At 45.3% G+C, this 22,589-nt stretch overlaps 1 protein-coding gene across 1 annotated transcript; it reads left to right on the top strand.

The window, feature by feature from the left end:
• Slmo (PRELI domain containing slowmo) lies at window positions 1-22,339 on the top strand. Its single transcript, XM_078197028.1, has 5 exons — window positions 1-185; window positions 332-497; window positions 5,051-5,137; window positions 19,894-20,067; window positions 21,000-22,339. Exons 1-5 carry the CDS (start codon window positions 154-156, stop codon window positions 21,234-21,236), a joined length of 696 nt encoding a protein of 231 aa, XP_078053154.1. The 5' UTR covers window positions 1-153; the 3' UTR covers window positions 21,237-22,339.
• The last annotated feature ends 250 nt before the right edge of the window (window positions 22,340-22,589 follow it).

Here is a 22,589-nt window from a genome sequence, read left to right as displayed (position 1 = left end):
CATTGGATCTCTCTTCTACGGTTCTTTAAAACTTAGGTTCCGTAGGCAGTAGACGGACTTTGCTGTGCTGGAGTTGTGTGATTCTTTCATGTCCTACATTTGTAAATTTTTAGTGGTGTCTTTGTGTCAAACAAAAAGAGAAATCCTACAAATATGAAGATTTGGACGTCGTATCACACTTTTGAGTGAGTGCAATGTGAAGAGGTTTATTCGTACTAATCATTCAAGGCTAAGATTTGCAAATATTTTGCAATATTTCGTTTATTGTGAAATTGTTGCAAATGTAGTTTCACAGTGTTTCCGGAGTAATAAATTATATTTAAATTTCCAGGCATCCTTGGGAAACGGTGGTGAAAGCTGCCTGTAGAAAGTATCCAAATCCAGTAAATCCGTGTGTTTTGGGCACGGATGTTATTGACAGACATGTCAAAGGGGGTGTCCTGTACTCGCACAGGCTCGTTACCAGCGAATGGCGATTTCCAGCTTGGATTTCACCGGTAAGTTCCCGAAAATCACCCTCAATTATTTACTCCACACAGTATCAAACATAACCTCTCTAAACGAAGTTCATAACTAAGAATACCATTTAACACTCATTCAGCATAATTCATTTAGTAAAATCAGATCGAAACCATACGATTACGCAAAACTACACATTCCGCAATAACTGTCATTCATTTATAAAAATATTTTCTTTCAGAGCAGTATAAGGCACTGGTCATGTGTTAGTATAATTACAAATTTAACCCAGTTATTTATAATACATATTGCTCTGGCTAGATAATGCCATGTGCATTGTTCTTGAGCATATTTTGTCTATATATAACTGTTTAAATTGGATTATCGAGATATCTGATTATCTATGACATTCTTGCATGTAGTCAGTATTTTCCCAATACTCTTGCATTGTAATGTTATCTATTATAAGTATTTTCTCATAATTAACAAAGGATCTGTTTAGAGAGTACTAATACAAAGTACCCACTACAGTGTTCAACTCGCAGTGGCTCCAAAAGGAAAACTCAGCATTATCTACCCATGAATCAGTCGCTCTTTGCCCAGAAGTGGGGGAACTTACGCAAAATTGAGGAACGATTGCGTGGGAAAAATTTAATTATTTCAGTCTCCCAAATTTTCCAGCAAATTCGCCGTAGTGCAAAAAACTACCGCACGAGCGCTGCTGTGAATATAAGGTCGCTAACACACTCGATTCCAATGGTCGATCATAGCGGAGCCTGATATTATTAACCTTGCGAAGGCTGTAGCCATGGCTTATCGATTGCAGCACGCGCTCTCGTGGATAGGTCACAAAGTTGTTCATTCACAATCTACCTTATCGAGGTGACCTTTTCGACCCCGTCCGAACCGTGACCTTGGGAAAACTTTTTCCACACGTTTATCGATCGTAATTTCCATAGATATACTTTTTCTATTTTTGTGCTGGCATCTAGAGCAATCTTATTTTTATTTTTAATTCAATTATCTTCATTTACGTGGAAGTTCGAATAAGGTTTAGAAAAAGATTCCTCAATATTCAGTCGAGATATCACGTGCAGTTACGTGCGGTGGGCACGTGGAAGAATATTGGCGATCTGCCTTTATTTGCAACTCAGGAAGTCGTGTTCAAACTTACGCAATACGTGTTTCACTTTTGGGCACTTGCACGTCATACATCGCCGCTGATTTATTGCGTTTGCATATGATCACAAAGTATGATTCTGTGTAATTTTAAACTCGTGCATTCATTCGATTTTTTCAAACGTGATCCTTTCTTTTCGTTAGAATTTAGCTTAGCATTTTGCTGCCAGTTTTTGCTAACTGGAAATATCATTTATATTTTAGTCCCACCTGTGGTAGAAATACTTCTGTCGTCGCCAGTATTTTTTCATTAACTATAGATACGACACGTGTCGTTAATGAAAACGATTTATAATATATTGATAGATCTATGATCGATCGAGTGGTTTTACCAGAAACATACATCGGTTACCCAGAGATAATACCATGTTTCTCGTGGTGAAGGTTTCCCTCGTACCGCGCTCGTAATCCCGGAGTAGTATATACCTGTCTATGACCAGACCATATGTTAGTTAATCTTTAATCCCCGTCCAGTGGGATAACTTACGTAACTCGCACGGCCGGCTCATTCGACCTCGAAGGAATGGTTTCACTTACCTTAATACCTGTACTTAATTTATGAAACCGCAAACTATGAGCACCCGGGGAATAATTTATTCGGATCCATTAGGGGATGTAAAGAATCCCGTGCTGATGAAACGATCGCCCGTTACAAGACTGAACAACGCTATATAAAAAAAAAAAACACTGTCCGCGCTAAATAAAAAAATCGGCGCGGCGCGGTGACGTCATCGAACATCCCCCTAAGCCCCGAATAAAATAAACACGAGGGGTATTAACTCCGGCCGGCTAATACCTGTCGACCTAGTTGTCCAACCCCCGTACGGATACAATTTTAACGAGCGCAGTTGAAAAAGCTGCGAGACCGCAAAAAGACAAAGTTCCATAGAACTGCAGAATGGCCGAAGGTGGTTTTATATCGAGCCCCGAAACAGCGCCTCCCCTGTATTTTCCCCGGAATCGTGCAGTTAAAACGAGCGTTGCGTTGCGGTGGTCGGACGCAATCCGAGTCCCAAACGCGAGCTCGCTTGTTTCATAACTCTCGCGTAGGGTCGAAGTTCGCTATCAAAGGGTGGACGGGGGATAGCATCGGGTGGCCGTTGTAATCAATCAGGCGGGACAATGGGCGAACAACTTTCGTTTTAAGCGAGCGACGCCGACCGAACCCTCCCTCGGTCGGTATATTTACCCGAAAGTTGGACCCATCGTAAGAAATCAATCCACATATACACACGGGCTTTGCATCCCTTTCTTTGCCGGGGCGCCGTTCCGCGCCGCGCCGCGCCGGTTCACAGACAAAACAGTTCCCTGCCCGTTTGACCGAGCAATCTATACAAACACCGGCACTGGCGCACCAGGAAATTCGAAACTTTCGACATCGACGAGCAAGAAGAAGACGGGGGAGGGGTTGGGTCGAGGCGTTCTCGAGGCTGGGAATTACAAAACAACGACACCGACAGTATCAACTTTCATAATGAGCGAGACCCCCCCGCTACCCTCGGTGTTACGCTCTTTGGCAATCATCCAGCTAGACGGCTGCGTTTTGGAATACACACCGGGGCTCTCTTAGAGCCTCCACAACCCACCCCTCGCCACCCCCCTTCCCCCACTACGGCTCCTTCCGAATCCAATGCCAGTGGGCGGAGGATACCCCGGCTTCGAATCCTTTTTGGCTCGGCGAATTGCTTCCTTTCGCAGGATTTTCTATAAGCTCGGCCATTTCGCAAAGCCGTTCCCGTTGTGCCGGCTCGCTCGCTCGAATGCCTCGAATCACAGTCCCGTATATAACGAATGCACAGCAAACTGGAACGCCGGGGCGGGGGTGAGATCGGCTCCGCGTTTAGGCACTCTTGAAATTACTTGACGGGAAGGGAAAGTGCGGAGGCTCGTCTCGATTTGAGTTAGTTCCTCCGTTCTCCCTTTTTTTCTCTCTCCCTCGCCGAACCACCCTTTCCACCGGCTGCTAACTGCTTTCTCGCAGCTGCTGCTGCTGCTGCTACGACCAACATTTCGGAGCAATTGCCGGGCTCGCTGGCATTTGGGAATCCCGGTCTCGCACTTTGACGAGCTTCCGACGAAAGTGACCGCGCGTTTGTCGCACTTCTGTTAATCGCCTGTTTTGTTAGCGATTTCGTCGTGGATGGGTGTCTTCGGGCGACGACCTCCCGTTTTTAGTAGAATTGTTAATTTCGACCAAGTTGAGTGTGTAGGATTTGTCTGATAAATGTACGGAAATTATTTTTTATATACATTCTTTGAGTTATGAAACAATGTAGCTTTGTAACTTTTGGTTAGGTAATTACTGTCGACCTTTTTTATTTATAGACGCATAATGGGGTTTGTTATAACTAGCCGCCAGTATAATCATTGTTCGTCACTACGGATTTTCTTGTCATACAGTAAACACGTGTCTTATTCGTTCTTCATAATGAAGTCTTCTATTGAAAAGTATTTCACAGTGTTTTTTAATAACTCAATTTCCAGTAGATCACTTTGGTTGCAATTCGATTATTAAAAACGCGAATCTTCTTATGAAAACAGTGTTCCAGATTTCAGATAAACGTAACGCGATATTCAACCCGATACGAAAGGTTCACTACCCTTCGCAGCACAATCAAAATTACAATGTCCGCTGCTGTGCTATTGTCGTTGCAGCTTCAATCATTATTTACTGCTTTCAGTAATTATTCAGTCACTGCAAACGCAATTCCGTGGAAGCCTATTTGTTTAACGTAATTTACAGGGCCGTTCGTGCACGCGAATATACCACGCTGTTGCGAAGATTGTATCGAGTTGAAAGCAAATTAAAAACTTGATTTGATACGCCGGCAGTTCTCTTAAACTTCCCGGAGGAAACTTTTCCCGGGCGGTTTCTTAAAAGGCAGGAGATAGTTTTTAAGAAATCCAGCGTAGCACGGGGTTCGCGGCACCGTCGAGGCACGCTCGAAACGTTAATAAAAACGGACCGATGTTTACTTTAAATTTGCTGTACAATCCATTTCGTCACGTTCCGTAAATGTTTATTTTTTCGTTGCCGGCGTCGGAAAAATTAATGGCTGGATCGGCGGCGCGAGGTGTTTAATTCATTACTTGCGAAACACATGTGCGTCGTCCGGTTATTGTGGCGATTCGCGCGGCCCCCCCCCCCACCCGCTAATTGAGGCATTATTAATCACAGGAATATCAATTATTGGGAAACGCAGATGCGGCGACACTTCGGCCGGGGTTAATTATTCCCGTCGATTCATTAATTCTTAAAAAACGAAAGGCCGCGTGCCCGCGACCTTGTTAATTGCGTTGTCGCGTTTTGTCGTTTCACACGGAGCGTGTACGGCAGGAGAACAGTTTAGTTTTTAAGAACGGTTTACTTGTAATTTATAACTCGCTCTTAAAAGATTCTTCGTTGTTTCAGTTGTTCGGGCATCGAGGACCGTGCTACGCCAGCGAATGGAGCGAGGTGAACCCGCAGGCCAGAGAGATGGTGGTCAGAACAGTAAACGTGAGTACGGCCGACGATTTAAGAAGCGCAACGGCGGTGTTTGATGGCCCGTAAACATTTTATACACTCCCGTTATTATTAAAACGTTGGGAACGGTTAATTATTCTCTAGGCGATTTTTCAGCGGGCCCGTCCCATTTGCTCGCCGATATTTTTTAATCGATCGGCACCGATAAATTCAATTATCCCTTCGTTTGTTCGGCCACGGTAACAAGTTGACCAGAAGTAGTCCCGGGTATCGATTCACACTTAATTCGCAGCCTCGGACCAAATATTACGTATGACGTTTAATCAGCCGAATGCGCCGCGCGCCATCGAGCGCCGCGCTTATTTCATTACATTCGCACTTTATTGCACACATATTACCGGACAAAGTACTTCGACCGCACTCGCAATTTATCTTCCTGCTACGTGATAAATTGAAGACCGATACTCGCCGTGCAAATGCTGCTTTGCGCCGGATCGTTGAATCGCCCGCTGAACCGTTCGCACGGTGCAAACGAAAGAAGATAATTTCCCTGCGATCCATAGGGTGTCCCTCTTTTCAACGAACCTTTTCGATCGCCTCCAAAATTCGTCGCGCGGATATCGAAGTTTGCAGGAGACTATTTCGATCGAGGGAATATTTATCGAGTTTGTTAAATCAAAGACTACCGTTTCATTCGCAGCGACCTAATGCAAGCGAGCAATTTAAATAACCGCTTCAAGCGTAGCTCGGTTTCAAATTTAAACGTGGAGCTTCAGCCGGACCGCGACAGGCTTAAAAAATCCCGCATATGAAACGAAAACAGAGGAGCGTGTTGACGCATGTCTCGCGCACCTGTGCAATGAAACGCGGCGACGGAAGGATTTCGCCTTCCCACGTTTGCATTAGCAATTCATTTGCCGGGTGAAAATAAATTTGATGAGCGAAGGTTGGCACGCACGGCACACGTGTACACGTGTAATCGAACAATCAATATACACCGTATCCCAATCGAATCGAGATCAGCAAGGGTAATTGGAAAACCGGCCGATGCAATTTCACCTGTGGAATTACTCGCGACCCTTTCGACCGATGTTTGTACTTTCCGCGACTGACGATAGTATGGACAAGTAGCTATCCATAGGGCGCATTTTATATTCCTTCTGTCAGAAAGTTACAGCCGGTAGGGCGTTTTAGCTTTTCGAGCAGATACATTTGCTCGCGTTTAAAAAATCCGATGACTTCCATTGTGTTTAGTATGAAGACATGAAAGAAATTGAGATTTTTGGTTTAAGTTGAAAGCAATTTCGGTATAGCATTACTATAAATATAGTTATATGGATTTAATATAGATTTTCAATAGATTAATATTTAGATAAGTTTCTTGAAAACTGAAATTTTGTTTGAAACTCTTAAAACATTTATCTCTTCGAAGCACATATATTTCTACTAAAAGTTATATGCTGTACATATTATAAAGTAATTTCGAAGATCACAACTTATTGCGAGCTAAACATATATAACGTTAAAATACGGTTTAAAAATCCTAGGTCATTGGGGGATGTTTTTTGAAAACTTTATCTACAGAATAAAACAAAGTTCAATTTCAAGTCGGTTATTATGCTACGTACAAGTATTATAATATTTCTGAAACTTCGCTAGAACCAGACATATTTTGACCATCAATTTCCATAAATCATGTCATTTAAATTTCCAAATTCGACTAAAGTAAAAAGGCTGGTAACAGAGCACAGTAATTGGCTCTTCTACCCTGGTGCAAACGCATTTCCGAATCAATACGAATCAGTGGCTTTTTCGATTTTCACCCCCGGTTCGTTGCACCGTGCGCCGTCGCGGGGTTGCGGGGGTAGTAACATCCATCGCATCGAACCGCATCTGGAAAGTTGGATATGATAGGTTATTGATGCGCGCATTACCGAGGGTTGCATAGCTTCGTGGTCTCCTCGGAGGGATGCGCCCGGAGGCTCTCGGGAAGACAGGTCGGAGAACGGCCGCAGGAAAGGGAGAAGAGCGCCGGCCGTGGCTCCTTGTAAGCGTCAAAGATCGTTCTCTCGCTATCGGGCCCGATCCTCGGCCAAAGGGGAACCGAGATGCTCGATGCATTACCGGTATGATGAACGATCCGCAAGTGGCTGCCTGGAAAAAACCTTGGCCCCTCCGCCCCGAGCCTCCTACGCTTCGTCGATCGTTTTTACTTATCGAGTCGAGACGTGCCGAATGCCCGCGCTATCCGGCGCGTCGATTCTGCTTTTACCCGCGGTGAGTCGCCAGAAACAGGACGCCGAAATCTCTGCTTCAATCTTTGCTTTCCCAAGGTCATTTATACGATCAACCCTCGCATCGGTCGCTCGGGGGCTCGATATTTTAGCACTGCCACGTATTCTGCTTTTCTTTGATTGATGAATAACTCGAAGTTAGGAATGTAATAAACATTTAATATTGTTGAAAATTAAGGGTTGAACGAGAATGTTATAATTTTCAATTAATATTGATCTAATAGTTATTTTTAACCTTAAACTTTCTTGTTCTAACACGGCAAAAATGAATTAAATGCAAACATATTAAAATGCTTTTAGGATCTCAAATAATTCTTAAATCATTTTACTGATGAATAGTATAAATTGTAATGTTTATAAAAGTTTGCAGTTAAATTTAAGCCATGTAAAAAATTACTCAGAGAATTCACAGAATTTAGAAGATTAACTACAGAAAAACTAACTCAACGTTTTCACGATGTCTTCTTCATACGCATACGAAATTTAGCGCCTCTAGCAGATGCTCCGTTTCCTCTGTTCACCGTGCAGCTGCGATGGAGTCATTCGAAATATTCGCGAGCGCCGGGTTAATTTTTTGGAAACGCTCGCTGCGTGATTATTTACGAAGAGCGCGCGGGACTTCGGGAAACGTAAAATTCCGCGGGCAGCGTTGTCGCGAACATTTTTATTTTCGCCAGGTAAACAGTCGCAGTTCCCAGTCCCTGAGAACACCGGTTGCCCATTTATCAGCTGTTTTATGTGTAAGTTCGCTGTTTGCCTCCATGCATCAAGCAGCGAGCGTTTACGCCGGCTGCACGGTGTGGGTGCAGCCGAACGAGATACAGCACGAATTCCGAAATACGTGCTCATTCCTGGAATAGCGTGTTTGATTGCATCGCATTGTATGCTATTTTTCCGGGCGTTCCCGCGCCCATCTCTAATGCCGGGGTGTCCCTTTGAACGGTATTATTGTTCGTCGATTACGAAAAGTCGTGAGCGCGGATCGCAATAATTCGCGGTGCTGCGCGACCTAATTAGCGGTGTGAAGCTACTGCGAAGACATTAATCCTCTTAGCGCGAACCAAAGGAGACGCGTGTACCGAAGCAAAGTGTATCAAACCTGTTTCAAGCTGTTTGGGCAACTTGTGGAAAGATATTGCAACAATCATGTGAAACTCGATAATTAGAAAATTCAGAAAAGGAGAAGTAATAAAGCTGCAATTATTGAAGAAATTTTTCAAAGATTAGCCAGCAGTGGTACATGTCGTTTGACGCTGGAAGAGTTAATACTGTTGTAAAAAACAACAGTAACCATGGGGACTCGCGTATGCTAGCGTGACGTACGCGTATAAAACCTAAAACTGTAGGCAAATACAGTGCTACCTCGTTTTTTATGTGTTTGTAATCCGTTCCAGCCGTATTACACACAAAACTCGTACACCAGACAACATTTTCCGCGCCCAAGCAGCACGTATACCAAGTTGGACATACTCCAAAGCAGACGTATTACGATGCAACCCGGTATAATATGAGACGAACAGTTTTAATAGAAACCAAGTTGCGTTCTTCTGGTTAATCCTCGTAGCCTAGGGATGCGATGGAGTGCAGTGGGGAAGGCCAACGAGTTCCGACAAAGACACCTCGGGCGAGAAACGCGACGAACTGCCAGAGGAGACACCTAATTGATAGATCGGTTAGAGAAAATAAAAATCGGGGGTAGGAAAGAGCAGACCGGCAGAGGGATTCTTATTAGACCGGCAGCTCGTTCATCGTTGGTCGGTGACGGAAGCCGCCGTCGTCGCTGAACATCCTCGACGGCCTCTTTCCTGTTGTCGTCTTTCCAATTAAGGTCAGACGGCGGCGGGAAACGCCGCGCGATATTTCCCCGCTGATCGCGCCACGGTTGCGTAATCTACGGGGACGCGTTTCCGCGTTTCCAGCACGCCGTGGGCTGGAGATGAGCTTCAACTAAAATTGAACAATTCCCGGTGGGACCTAGACGCTTTCTCCTGCCTATAGCTGTCTGTTTGGCGAGGACGCTGGAGGGGCGCGCGCGCGGAGAGGATGCCGATGCGGCGCGTTCCTCTGCCGCCTCTCCTACGCCTCCATTTCGAATGTATGTACGCACGCCGCGCGAGGCCACGCACGCGGACAAACGAATACAGGGGAACAACGTAGCAGAGAACCGTGCCCGTGGCCAATGTATTCTGCATAAGCCCGACGGAGTCGGGACCAGGTTATAACCCATCCCCGTTGAATCCCAAGAGGGAGATATCTTTTAGCAATTTACCTCCCCCCCGACTACCCCGGAACAACCCTCGTATACCAGGCCGTGTTGCATACGTTACGCGGGATGCATACGTATCGTGCCGCTGTTGGAACGTAATGCGGTATCGTATCGTTGAACCTAAACGCATCCGGCGTGTATGCATCGGCTGCAAGTTGAACGTAATGGGGTTGCAGTCCTGCCGGCCGGACCTACCTGTCCATTAGCCACTCGAAGCTTTGTAAAAATCCTTCCCTTTGTCTCGCACGGAAATGCTTTCACGTTGCTTCGACTCGGATATGTTTGATAGAAGTCCAAAAAATAAGAGATACGTGTTCTTTTATATTTAGAAGAACAACCTCTAGATGCTTATTGTCGTTCTTGCTTTCATTCACTCTTATCACGTGGTAAACTACCCTTATCGTTTAAAGGATCTGATCTTTAATAAACCTCAGATTTAATGCTAACAAATAATTGCGCGATAAAAATTAGCGAACCGTGTCTCGAAAGACTATATAAATCCAGTACTCATTTAAAGTATTGGAATACCGAGAGCGGAACAGATGTTCCTAAAAAATAAGCCGTCTGGAGTTTGGCATCGTTGCCCAGGACTTTTGCGAAAATCACGTTGGAGAATCGTGATCGGTTAATCTAAAACAATGCCGGCGCCAGCTCGCGGGGAATCGAGTTTCAGCGGATACACGTGCTGCCAGAAAAACGATGAAACGTTCTCCCTGCGCGGCGATACGTCCATGCCGGGGGATGGATATTATCGGATTATCAAACGGACATATTGCAACGTTGCCACACACGTGACGCCCGATCGCGTTAAGTTAATCGCGTTATTATTTAAAACTTGCTGTAACCCGCGCCTGCCACCCCCCTCAATTCGATGATTTGTAGTCGAGTGTTCCGCGATCGATACACCGGTCGGTCCATTAGGATTTATGCCGCGCTGATGTCGCCGGAAAAAAAATCGCGCCTACGGATTCGAGGATAGATGGTTTTAGGAAGCGGCGGGGATTTTAGTTATCCTCGCGGTGAGCTATGCGTTCACCCTTCTGTCTGCGAATCGGGTGTTTCAATTGACCAGTTAGTCGGCTCTGACCAGTACACTTGCCGTGAAAAAATGACGCTATTTTGTGCTTAAGAATTTTCTGTTTAGATTGCAATTTTAGTGAAAACTGATTTGTCCTCAATTAATAGTTTCGAAATGAAATTAAAACAATTTTATGTTTCATATATATTGGATTGACTGTCAATAAGTAACTATCCTCACCGACAAGTTACAGGGTTCAAATTTTGATCAACAATCAAACAGAACAAAAGTCATTGAAAAATATCTAAGTCTAGACGTTTTTTACATTTGTTACTTCCAAGTGCTCCGTTTCTTTATGGGTTATTATTCGCTTTAGTATTGAACTTGCCCAATAAAAGTTTGATGGAATTACGAGCCGTTAAGTTCCGATTCACGGTACACGCAATTACGACTCGGAAATTAACTACGTCGCCGAGTAGGTTAAGGGACAGATCGGGCCATATTGCCACGGTAAAACCGAAAGTTCCACACTTCATCAGCCTCGGAACTTTTTTATTTCCTTTCTAATTTTATTCTCTCCGCTGCTGTTTCGATAGTTTCCTCGGAGACCGGGGACCCATAGGATCGAAAGTCAACGAGCTCGTTCCCCACACGGGTAGAATAAACATTTCCGACGGAAACAAAAGGACGTTCAATTTCCCAGCTCCCTGCAGACCATCGTGATTTTTTTCTTCGTCCTACTATTCTTGGCTCTTGAAAGCAACTGCATGGAGAACACTTACGCAATTACAGCAACACCTACGATTGTCAGAACCGAAGTTCTTCGTTGTCTGAACACCGAGGGTGGTAAGTGGTTTCAATCTACCAGCGAATTCTAACTCTTTAACTTCGGTTTCTTCGTTGCTGGACTCTGAACAAACCTGTTCTTTTACCCAAACGTGTTCTACTTAATTCCTCGGTGCTTCTGCAGTATCGTTTCCATCGGACCCCGAGTGTTTGTTCTCTCTTATCCGAACGTTCATTTTCTGATTAATTCTCTTGCCGTTCTTCTAACGCCGATGCTCGGCTTAATTCCTTATTAGATCGCGAGTAATTGTTCTCTTGACCCGACGGTTCGAATTCTCTCGATTAAATTCTTAATTCCGTGGAGTGTCTTTTTGATTGAAGTCCAACGTCGGGCGTCGGTGTTCAGCCGATAATTTGAGTAGGAAACGGCGGCGAATGATTAACCTCGACACCGGGTTTTTTTTTGGCTAGAAAACCGTCGCCGTAAGGGGGAACACGTCAGGCGGTCTCTTTGCAAATGAAAAGTCCCCGGCGTTTGATGCACAGTTTTCCGAAATCGTTTGAAACTGGACGCCGATAGATCAATCAAGGCCGGTGGCTAGGTGGAAACGGGTGCCGGTTCGGGCTGGCCGCAATACGTTGCCGCGCACGAAGCAAACCGGAACGATATTTTAGCCCCGCGACGACCCGTGTATTCCCTCTAACAATCCCTCCTTCGTCCTGGCACGAATTTCCGTGCGTGCAGGCGCGAAAACCCGAGACACACGGGAGAGATAGAAGGATGGTTGGCGGCTGGGTCGGGGACGGGGAGGTGGGGGTGTAGGGGGTCGGCCGAGAGGGTGGAGACGCGGACAGGGGAGAACGGTGGGTGCCATCGGACGAGAATTAATAACGGACGCGTGTATCGGTGATGTATCCTGGCCGTGTTCAGGGACTCCCCGTGGACTTTGCTGATGGAGAACTCGAGAGGGTTGCGTTTGGGTGGCGCGGCGCACCGGGGCCGGCTGACTGGATGTGCCGGCGACTGAATTATTGTACGGCAGGCCCGGTAAATCATAAAAACAACAAATTGCGCGTGGCTGAACGCGCACAACGAGAGATCCGCGGCGCGTGTACAGCACCGCGTATTCCGCGCGGCCATTTTTCTACAGGCTGTCGCACCGTCTGCGAAAATGTACGAATGCTGACCACATATCAAGGTGCTTAGGAGAACATTAAACACCTTTGCGAATTTACCTCTGGTTTGCAAAGTTGTTAATTACAATGTTGGATTAATTTTTTAACCTCTGTCTTCGTTATTTGGTACATTTTCTATCGATGTATGAATGAGTCAGAATCATAATGGCGCAAGTAACATTATCCTCACTGTGGAAAACATGAAGCATCACCATTTATTAACATTTATATTATTTACCTGACTAATATTCTAAAGATACTGTATTTTATTTATGTACGTGGATTTATCATTTATTTATAAATCATATGTTTGGAGTCCATAATTTTGTTCTCAGAAAAATACTGAAATTCGACGATGAAGTTCGATGAAAGGAGATAGGAATTATCCAGACAATTAATAAAACTAATTTTTTAGCTAATTTTCGTCTTGTAGTTCCAACTAGTATCTACTGATATCGCGACTCGGATAAACAACACGCTTTACCACGAAGAATCGTAGTTTGGCCAGTTTTCGGTCGTTTTTGCACGCTGTGCGGCGGTCGCCCGTCAGCTAGCGCCAGTTATTTTCGAGCCGATTGAAATATGGAGTCACGGGACGTCCGTCGGCTTAATGAAAAATGGTAACTTCCGACCGGCCGGAGGGTCCGGCTCCCGTGGACGTCCGCGAGCTTCGCCTTTTGAACCTCTTGATCCGCGCGAATCCTCGACCCGGTTGTCGCGCGCGACGCCCCATCGAGAGCGTGATCCAACCGGCTCTGGCCGAGAGAAGTTTCGTTGAATGGATATTAATGATCGCGGGTCAGCGACACGGAAGTAGATCCGGTTTTTGGGCGGACCGCGGATCCTGGCCGAGAGAGCTCTCTAGAGTTCTCTCTAGAGCTCTCTCAAACGCGTTGTTCTCCCTAAAGGCGCGTGTCTATCTGACACGGTTCCCACCGATTTCAACGAAATTTAGCAGGCTGATACATCTGTATCTACAATAAGCGTAGCCATAATTTTAATTACATGTAGCAGTTAATTATGAGAAAATTAGCTGTATAGTTTGTAGAAATTGCTGCACGGTTCAATTGTCCAACAGGAGGTCGTTATAGCAACAAACGTTGCAAGATTTTGACAGACAGATTGTGCTATCTTTACGACTTAACTTGTAGCAAGAAGAATGGACTAACATTTTTTAGCTTACTTTATACTTTGACGCATTTGACATGTTTAATGATACAGGCTTCTGACTATTTTAACACTAGATTTACCAAAGACAGCAGTTTTATATTAGCTTATAAAAGTAACAATAAGACATTAGATTTTGATGTATAACGAGGGTTATTTAGTACCTGAATAATCGTGGATTAAAAAATCAACGTTAGAAAATAAGCTAGCGTTAAAAATAGTCTTTCGCCACGTTCGAGAGCAGCTGCCTGACAATGGCCCTACCTCGTTCCCAGAGCAACTCGAGACCGCAGAGTAACCGTCGAAAGTTTCACTCTCAGATGGACGTGCGCCTTTATATTTCATATGGCCGTCGAGGATATCGACTGGGGCTTACGCGGGCTCTCTGTTTGCCCAGAAGTGTACACAGACGTGGAAACAAGTAATTGAATCGAACGCGCAAGGAAACCGCGCGTATCCATTCAGTCGGTAGCAGATGACTGGGGAGCAGGGCCGCCGCCAACCCCCTGGCCCCCATCCGCCCCCCCTCCCCCCGTTTACACGATCTAATACGGATTTGTCAGCACACGATTCCCAATCTCCCCGAAATCCGCTGAAATCGCCGATTACCCCGGGCTCGGCGAGAGAAAGCCCAAGGACCGAACTCTATCGAGGTCGATCCAGCTTCCGACGTTACGTCGTGGTAGATTTCGGGCTTCCGGCCGCGGCGCCCTCCTCTCCAGGCGTCGAATCCCTACGACTGAATCGACTGCATACCCGCCACCCGAACAATGCCGCTTCTCCCTCCGTCGACCTCACCCACCGATAGCCCCCGGATCCCGAGATCGGTAAAGTCCTCTCAATTATGCGGCGATGCTAATTACTCGCGAGTGCACACTGAAGAAGGCTCTTTAGCCTCGCACAATGACCCTTCACGGGGCGCGGTCTACCCTTCCGTTTCTCTCTGCCCCCCCCCCCCCCCCTCCCCCTGCCGTCTTCTTGCCCTCTGCGCCCATCCTCCCCGTCCGCCCTTCTCCATCCTCGTTATATTGCCGAAGGATGAAACGGAATCACGAGAATTCTTGATTGGAGAACGCCGCGCTCGGTGTTTGCGCGATAGTTTACCTTCCTTTCCTAACAATGCCATTAGTGCCTTCGGCCAGACCGGCGGGTTCTTTCGATGCTCCAAATTCTCCGCGGTAATGCAGTAATCCACCCTGCATTCCGATTTTTCGGGGAAATCCGCCCCACCACCCCCTGCCGGTGATCCAAGTGGAACGATCAGACGCCCGTTTGAGAAATGTGTAACTGGTATTGCTATCGGGAGATGTTAATCCCGATCTATCGAATTCATTTGGTTCCTCGCATTTTATTTTATTAAGAGGCGAATATTTGTTACGCAGTCAAACAAATATTGATGCAAAATAAGTATAGGAATATTATTTTATTAAAAATAATAAAAGTGTAAAAGAATTTTTATAGACGTAAAATAGTGATAATAAGCAGATTGATAAGCTTGTATACGCTTGTGGTCTAACTACGTTGATATTAATTCCAGTGCATTTAACATATGTAGTGAAAATGTCGATTGCAGTAACTATCACGAAGCAGAAAAATCCGCGCAAAATATGTCGACCGTGTGCAAGCCGGCCAATCGTCCGGCGACTCAGATGTCCTAAACATGAAATCAATTTCATAAAATCCCGGCGATCAACCCGAGTCCTCCACGTTTTACAGCGCGGTTCAGATTGTCGTTAACAACTCTCCGGCTAACAGCGCTACTAAACGTGACCGCGTCGCAATGCCGGGGCAAATGAAAAGCAAACGCCGTGCTTGCTGCGGAGACCGAGGGATTGGCAAACATCGGTTCCGACGCGCGGCTGACGAGAAAAATTTCAATTAACCGATGCGCTAGGCTCGGGCCCGGGTTGGCGGCAGGATCGACGATGTACACTTTTCGTACTCGTCGGTTTGGCCCTCGTAAAAAAAAAAACGAGACGAGAAGAAAGCGAAAATTAATTACTTCGTCGTTGACGCCAGGACCCGGGGATGCCACGGGATCGATCGTTCTCCTGATAGGATTAAATCGCGTGCCGGCCGTTTACCTTTTTCGCGTTCCCTTTTACCCGTGTCGCGCTGATACCGACGCATCGCTCTTGTTTCTTCCGAGCCTGTTGCAAGACGACAAAGATGATTACGTCGCCCCGAAACAATCGTACGACGAGATCTCCTCCGTACGACGAGCCACGTCGGATGTTTTCCGCGGGATACGGATTTATCTCGACGCTGAACCGAGTCTCTCGGAAACTAGACTACTCCTCGCTGAGGGAAAATCGCTTTTGGAACAGTCCTGGCCACAAATGGTGACGTACAAGCGAGTCCCATAAATAACTCTGCCTTTACTGTTTAGAAAAATGTTCGTCGAAATCAAGTGATGCGAGTCTATTTTTACCAAATTTGAATAAAATGGAGTAAAGTATAAATAGTCATATCAAACGACAAAAGTATTCGTACCTTACTATAACTGAAATATTTGTTTTATTTTTATTATCGTTTCATTTAACTATTAATCATAGGGGAGGAATTTAAATAGTAATCGCATTATTGTACAATAATATAAATTTTATTAAATGCTATTAGAAACGCTGTACAATTAAAGTGGATTGAAAAACAAAATTGTTGTTTTGTGACTTTGTAGCTTATATTTTGTCAAAAAATTGCATATCACTGTAATTTTATTTGATACATTTTTCCAATCGAAATTCAGTTCAACGTTCTTAATTATCGAAACGATATAAGGGAACATAAAAGTGGAACACCTGTTTCGTCGTTTCAAAAGTGACATCGCGTTCGTGAATTTCACTTAGAATATGAGACGACACATGATACCGAACGAGCCGGTGACTGGGTTTATCGGAATTTGCGAGACGATTTCGTCCAATTATTCTTCGGCAGTCACGTACCGAGCAATTTGTAAATTGAAGAGCGAATCTAGGGACACGCTTTGACTCTAGTAATTGCGGAATCGCGACGAGCGAGCCGTCTGCCGTTAGCCGTCTGCATTGAAAAACTCGACCTTATCGCGTTCGCCGTGACTCGTTACGGAAGCTACAATGAGAACCTTTCGTCTTGCCAATTATAGTCCAGTCGGTGTCGGCCTCCTCTTCTCTCTCTCTTTCTCTCTCTCTCTTTCTCTCTCTCCCTTCGCCCTTTCATCTGTTTTCTGTACATCCTAGTGCCCACCGATCCAGTGTCCCGGGACGCTTAAATGATAAGGGCCCCCGGTCGCCGCGCAAAGTGCTAATTACTTCCACTGGAAAGAACGCCGCTTACCCGCCCCATAGTTTTCACGGCGAAATTACTTCTAACTTCGCACCGGGATGGGCGTAAATCGTGGACGACTCGCGTAAAACTGTCCCGCTCCCTTAAATAAGTCACAGTCATCTGCGGGGTGGCGCTATACTACATTAAAGAAGGATGGGAAAAATACGCAGAGAGCGGGACAGGGAGAGAGTAAGAGAGAGAGAGAGAGAGGGGGGGAGAGAGAGAACACGCGTAATACCATTGAAGCGCTTTCAAACGAATGAAACGGGGATGAAACAAACAGAAGTTCTTGTAACCTGATGGATGCAGCGGTGCCGTCAATACCCGCAGAACAAAGAACTGCATTCGGCCGCGTTGCACGGAGTCGTAGCGATCGTATCCAGCGAATTAAAACCATTTTCCCTAATCCGCGGTCTGCGTAATTGACGAAACACGTGATGTAGAATGTTTGCCCGATTCCGCTGTCCGAAATTATACATCGCGATTAAAAAATTATTGTAAAAGCGGTATTACCACTTCCTAACAGCCAATACCTCTCGCGTCGTTAGCAGATACATTAGCGGTAACGAATGATTAAAGAAGAACATCAGGGTGTTAAATAGACATTTAAAAGTTCACTGCGTTACCTGAAACCTCAATCTATCGAAGTTTTCTTTCACTTGGAATAAAATCTATGATAATCATATACTCCGTGGAGTGCGTTGGAAAAAAGCTACTTTCACCGCATAAAAGTATAAAAATTGAGTTCGGGCCATAAGGTATCGCTTTCCGGGTTATCGTGCGCCGTCCGAATTGAAGCGTTAATTTTTCAAGCGGTCACGATTTCATCGGGTAACTCGCAAGATTTCGGGATTCGAGGGTGGCGGCGGGGAAGTGGAAGAGAGCGGTGGTGGGCGGGCTTTTCGTCGGTCGCGGTGTAACACAGTCGACTTCACTGATTGCCAATATGGCGGAGAGGACCGCCGCGTCCCTATATCTCGGCCAGGGTTGATCCACAATGCGCCCCGGGCGTTAATTCCCCCGTGAAACGTATTGCACCCCCGCGATTCAATTGTTCCAGCTCCGCGGACACAGCGCGCTTCACGCTGCGCCGCGACAAGACCGACGATTCGCACGCGCGCGCGCGCACACAGCTCATAATGATGCAATTTTCGGAGTGGCGAGCTCGCGTCATCGTCATTATCCGGATACAGCCCGCCCCTCGCTTCATCAGCATCGGTAGAACCGAACTTGAGACGGCGCGATTGTTGCGACCCACTCGTCGCCCTTTGAGTTTTTCTCGCTCGTTTTCTCTCTCTCTCTCTCTCTCTCTCTCTTCCTCTCTCTATCTCTCTTTCCCCCGTCTTTGTCCGCGCTCGTTTCTTTTGCACCGCGCGTCGCTCTAATTATCTCCTTTGTCACTTCACACTCGGGGATCGCGCGTCGCTCGCGAAACAGCTAATTTACTTAGTTTTTAATTATCGCTTTTTATTCGCGTTACCGAGACACCCTGTGTTTAATTGTATCGCCCTGTTTGCTCCGGCACGCGTGGTTCGGCTTTATGCTGCTCATAGAAACGCGGAAACGAGAGCGTAAAGCTTTAGGTTTGCCTATCGTCCGTACATGTTTCCGTTTTTTGGAAGCTGCAATTTTTTACAGCACGTCGAATGCAAATATAGCGACAGCATGTTTATAGATGCTACGGAGATGAGACGGTCTCAGTTAGACGACCGTTTTGAATTGAAATATAGTATCCAGACGCTTTTATTGGCAAATAAAACATTGTCGAGAGAAACGTAGACAGTAAAATACGTATACGGAACTGTCGAGTCATATAATAGTCGAACCAGGTGAATAGAACGACCGTGGTAATACTGTTTTCAAAGCTATTCTGATTTTACACAAAATCGTTGATAGGAACTTGAAATATTTCTGTAACAATTAGATTTGTAAAACTAAACGTGTGATCGGTCATATCATATAAAATTAGATTTTTTCAGTGGTTTTTGAGTATCTATAGACTCAATTATTTGAAAACAATGATTAGACTGTGGATTTGATGCAGTTTTTACCGAAGTAGCTATGTCAAAGAACTGTAAAAGCACTCAAAGAATTTATGAAAATTTTTACATTATTCTCATCTTACTAAAACAATTGGAAAAGAAAGGACATTTCTATCTAACCTATGTTTCTTAGAATTAACTTCTACAAGAGTCTCAATTCCACTATGATCTATAATTGTAAATGTATACGCCCTAAACTATATCAGTAGATATCAGGGAATCGAGACAGCCATAGTCAGACGACTCGTCCAGTCTCAATATTATGAAACAAAAGAGCGCGTTTGTCTCGCGTCGGGTATAAGTTTTGATCACACAAGAATTCCGACGAGAAAATAGCTGCGCGTTCTCACGGAAGCGGAAGCGGAACTTTTTTTTACTAGTAGCAAAACGGCTGCTTTTATTTCTCAATCGATGGCTGAGGTAACGAGGCTCGACAATGCTAGAGAAGCGGTCGGGCAAGCAGCGATTTAGTTCTGTCACGAGGACCACTGCGAGTCCCCGCCGCCGAGCTTATTTCGTTGCATCGATTATTCAAGGCTCTACGTCACTTTCGTGGAAACGTTTTATCTCGATAATGGCAGCTAACCATCTATCCGAAGGTTGCTAACCCCGCGTGTTGCACAACACGGTCGATACGGGGAACACGTAACTGAAATAAGAGACCGTCGGCATCCAATGACGAGAATCGTTGCAAATTCACTTCTAACAGGGGTTCCCATTATCTTGCATGATTGCAGGTGAGCCTGGGCAAGCATGTCTCCGTTGGAGAGGAAGTCCGGTATAAACCGGACCCAGAGGATCCCGGGAAAACATTGTTGACGCAGCAGGCCGTCATCTCCATCTCCGGTGTGCCACTGATCGACCAGCTGGAGAGGCTACTCACTATGACCATCGAGCAGAACGCCAAGAAGGTCAGTGACATCATTATCAGACTGCTGAGTTTATTACAATTTACGTTTATTAATATTATGTATTGAAATCATTAACCCTTTGTCATTTGTTCGGTTTGACTGAGTAGTAATCTATTAAGAATTAATATTATTCTGCTCTTTTATGTTTTGGCCTTATGTTTATGCTCTATTGGTTTCCTGGCAATATTTAACTGGGCGGGAGATGCCATTGCATAAAATTTATCGCATAAAATGCGCAAAGTTGTTTAAAATTTGTTGGCGAAGCGTTCACTTTAGAATGTCAGGACTAATTTGTTTTTTAAAGCTTGACTGGATTAGGATTTGTGTGACTGTTGTGTAATTGAGGAGGTATAAATGTTGCAGTTCCAGACACTAATTCGATAACTAGGTCTGCGATGCAGTAGGATTCATTCGATTCTCACTGTCCAACATTGATTGAAAAGATAAAATATATATTCTATACATATTCTATTTGTCCGTGAAATATTAAACAGCAGCGTTACTTGTTCGAATACAGCACGAAACTTGAAGCTTAAATATTCCATAAAATCTGTCGGGACACATACTTTTTGCATCAAATTTTTTTCACCGATGAATAAATAAATAAATCGATCAACCGAAACCAATTCAATTGTGAAAACACAAATGAATGGATTGGAACTCGTGCGATTCTGATGTCGAAAAAATGTCCGAGGTGTGAATGGAGGCATGAAGCGTGGAACGTCAGTTTCATCGGGTCGCCGTCGCTTATACATATATTTTATGAAACACTTGCCGTTAAGGGACCGGGATGATCGATCACGGAGGATTTGGTTCCCGGAGCCGAGGAGTTTCATAAAAGCTAGCGAATTACCGTGAAGTCGCGCGGCATCCACAGGTGCCGGGTAAAGTTCGCGAGAGTAACAAAGTGTTTCTGCGCAATTGGCTTTCAGGGGCGGCAGGCGATGGAATGGGTGATCGAGAAGATCCAGTCGGACGTGAAAGACATCGCGTCCTCTGCCGTGAAGTCGACGGACGATCTGCTGAACCAGACCCGCCGGCAGATCGACGACATCACGAGCATTACGAAACGAGGGATGGACGATTTGCAGAACGCCGCCAAGAAGTCCTTGGACGACCTGCAGAACCTGACGGTGCCACCACCGACGCAGCCTATACCGAAATTATAGCTAATGTTTCACGTTAGCTTCGATCTCTTTAACTAAACGCCGCGTAGTACCCTTAGACGGAACGATTGGACCTCTCGGACCGAAGATTCTCTAAACAGAAGCGAGAGCGATCGAGTAACGCGCTTGCAACATCCACATTGTACTAGCCATTCACACGTTACTCCATGAAACATTCCCATTGGAATCGGTTGCGTAGGGTGCAAACCATTTGGTCATTCGTACAAATGTACGGCGCATCTCCGAATATTCGGGGAACAGTCAAATGCGCGATGTCGTTGAGATAACGAGCGGACTAGCGAAAGTACAAATGCGCGCGTACGCTGTCGTCGGAAAGACCGAAGAACAAAAACGAAATACTCGAAGAATAGAATATGGAGAGTGGCCGATCGTTCCGCGGGCGCTGCTTTAGCGAAAGAGATGCGTAGCTGCGAATGAACAACAATTTAACTCGATTTAGCCGATTTTCGAAGATACCGCGTTTACCTGGTGGATGGGCAAACGTTTTGACAAGAGAACCGCGAATCTGCGCCAGTACAGTATTTGTATGATGATTTCTGTAGGTTACCCTCGTCTGCTAGATTCAACAGCCCGGGTTCTCGGGCTCCCGCACTCTATTCCGCACTATTATATATATAACCGAACGCGACATACGTACCGAAAGTAATCTAAAGCGTCTTTCGATTGCACGATGTTCGATGTTCACTCTGCTCCCTTGCCCATATTATTTGAAGCTTACGCTCCCCGACTCTGTGTCTGATCCAGAAGCCTCGGGTTACCAGGCTTGACCCGTTCAGGATAGGTCGACACGCATTAACGTTGCATACCTCGATCATTCTTACGCGCGGCTTCCTAGCTATAGTCAAACTATCCTTAGCGAATTAATTGCGGCATTCTCTCTGAAGGAAAATCGAAAATTTTAGAAAAATATGGACAATATTATTATCATTATTGTTAACTGTCTCGTAATGTACGTTCAGCGCACCTTTTGTAACGTCGATTAGCATATCCAAGTCTAGCCCCGGCTTAGATCGCCTACGTTCGCACCCGCGGAAGCTGTAAATAAATGCAAAGTCACAGGATCAAATATAGGTAAAAGTCTGATATGTTCGCGTACCTGTTCCTTTGTTCCTGTCGTCGTGTTTAGAGGGTGGTGTCATCCTTTAACCCTTTGCGCGCAGTCAAGGTTATTACTCGAATTCTTTTTAAAACGCAAAAACTTTATCAAAGTTGTATAAAATGACTCGCATTTTGTTGAAATGTTAGGAGGGCCAGTTTGCTAGACAAGATGAATATTGAACTTTTCGCAAGTGTGCTAATTAGTTGCAATAAGAAGAAATGATTGCTTTGTCGCAA

Source organism: Augochlora pura, chromosome 3 (assembly GCF_028453695.1).
Source record: "Augochlora pura isolate Apur16 chromosome 3, APUR_v2.2.1, whole genome shotgun sequence".
Classification (NCBI taxonomy): domain Eukaryota; kingdom Metazoa; phylum Arthropoda; class Insecta; order Hymenoptera; family Halictidae; genus Augochlora; species Augochlora pura.
Note: the sequence above shows the minus strand (reverse complement) of the source record. Positions and strands in the feature narration are given on the sequence as shown.

Excerpts from the sequence above, each read along its gene's own strand:
- Slmo (XM_078197028.1), top strand. The coding sequence starts at position 154 with ATGAAGATTTGGACGTCGTATCACACTTTTGA. Across the intron at positions 186-331 it reads ACGTCGTATCACACTTTTGA|GCATCCTTGGGAAACGGTGG; the intron begins GTGAGTGCAATG and ends TTAAATTTCCAG. Across the intron at positions 498-5,050 it reads TTCCAGCTTGGATTTCACCG|TTGTTCGGGCATCGAGGACC; the intron begins GTAAGTTCCCGA and ends TCGTTGTTTCAG.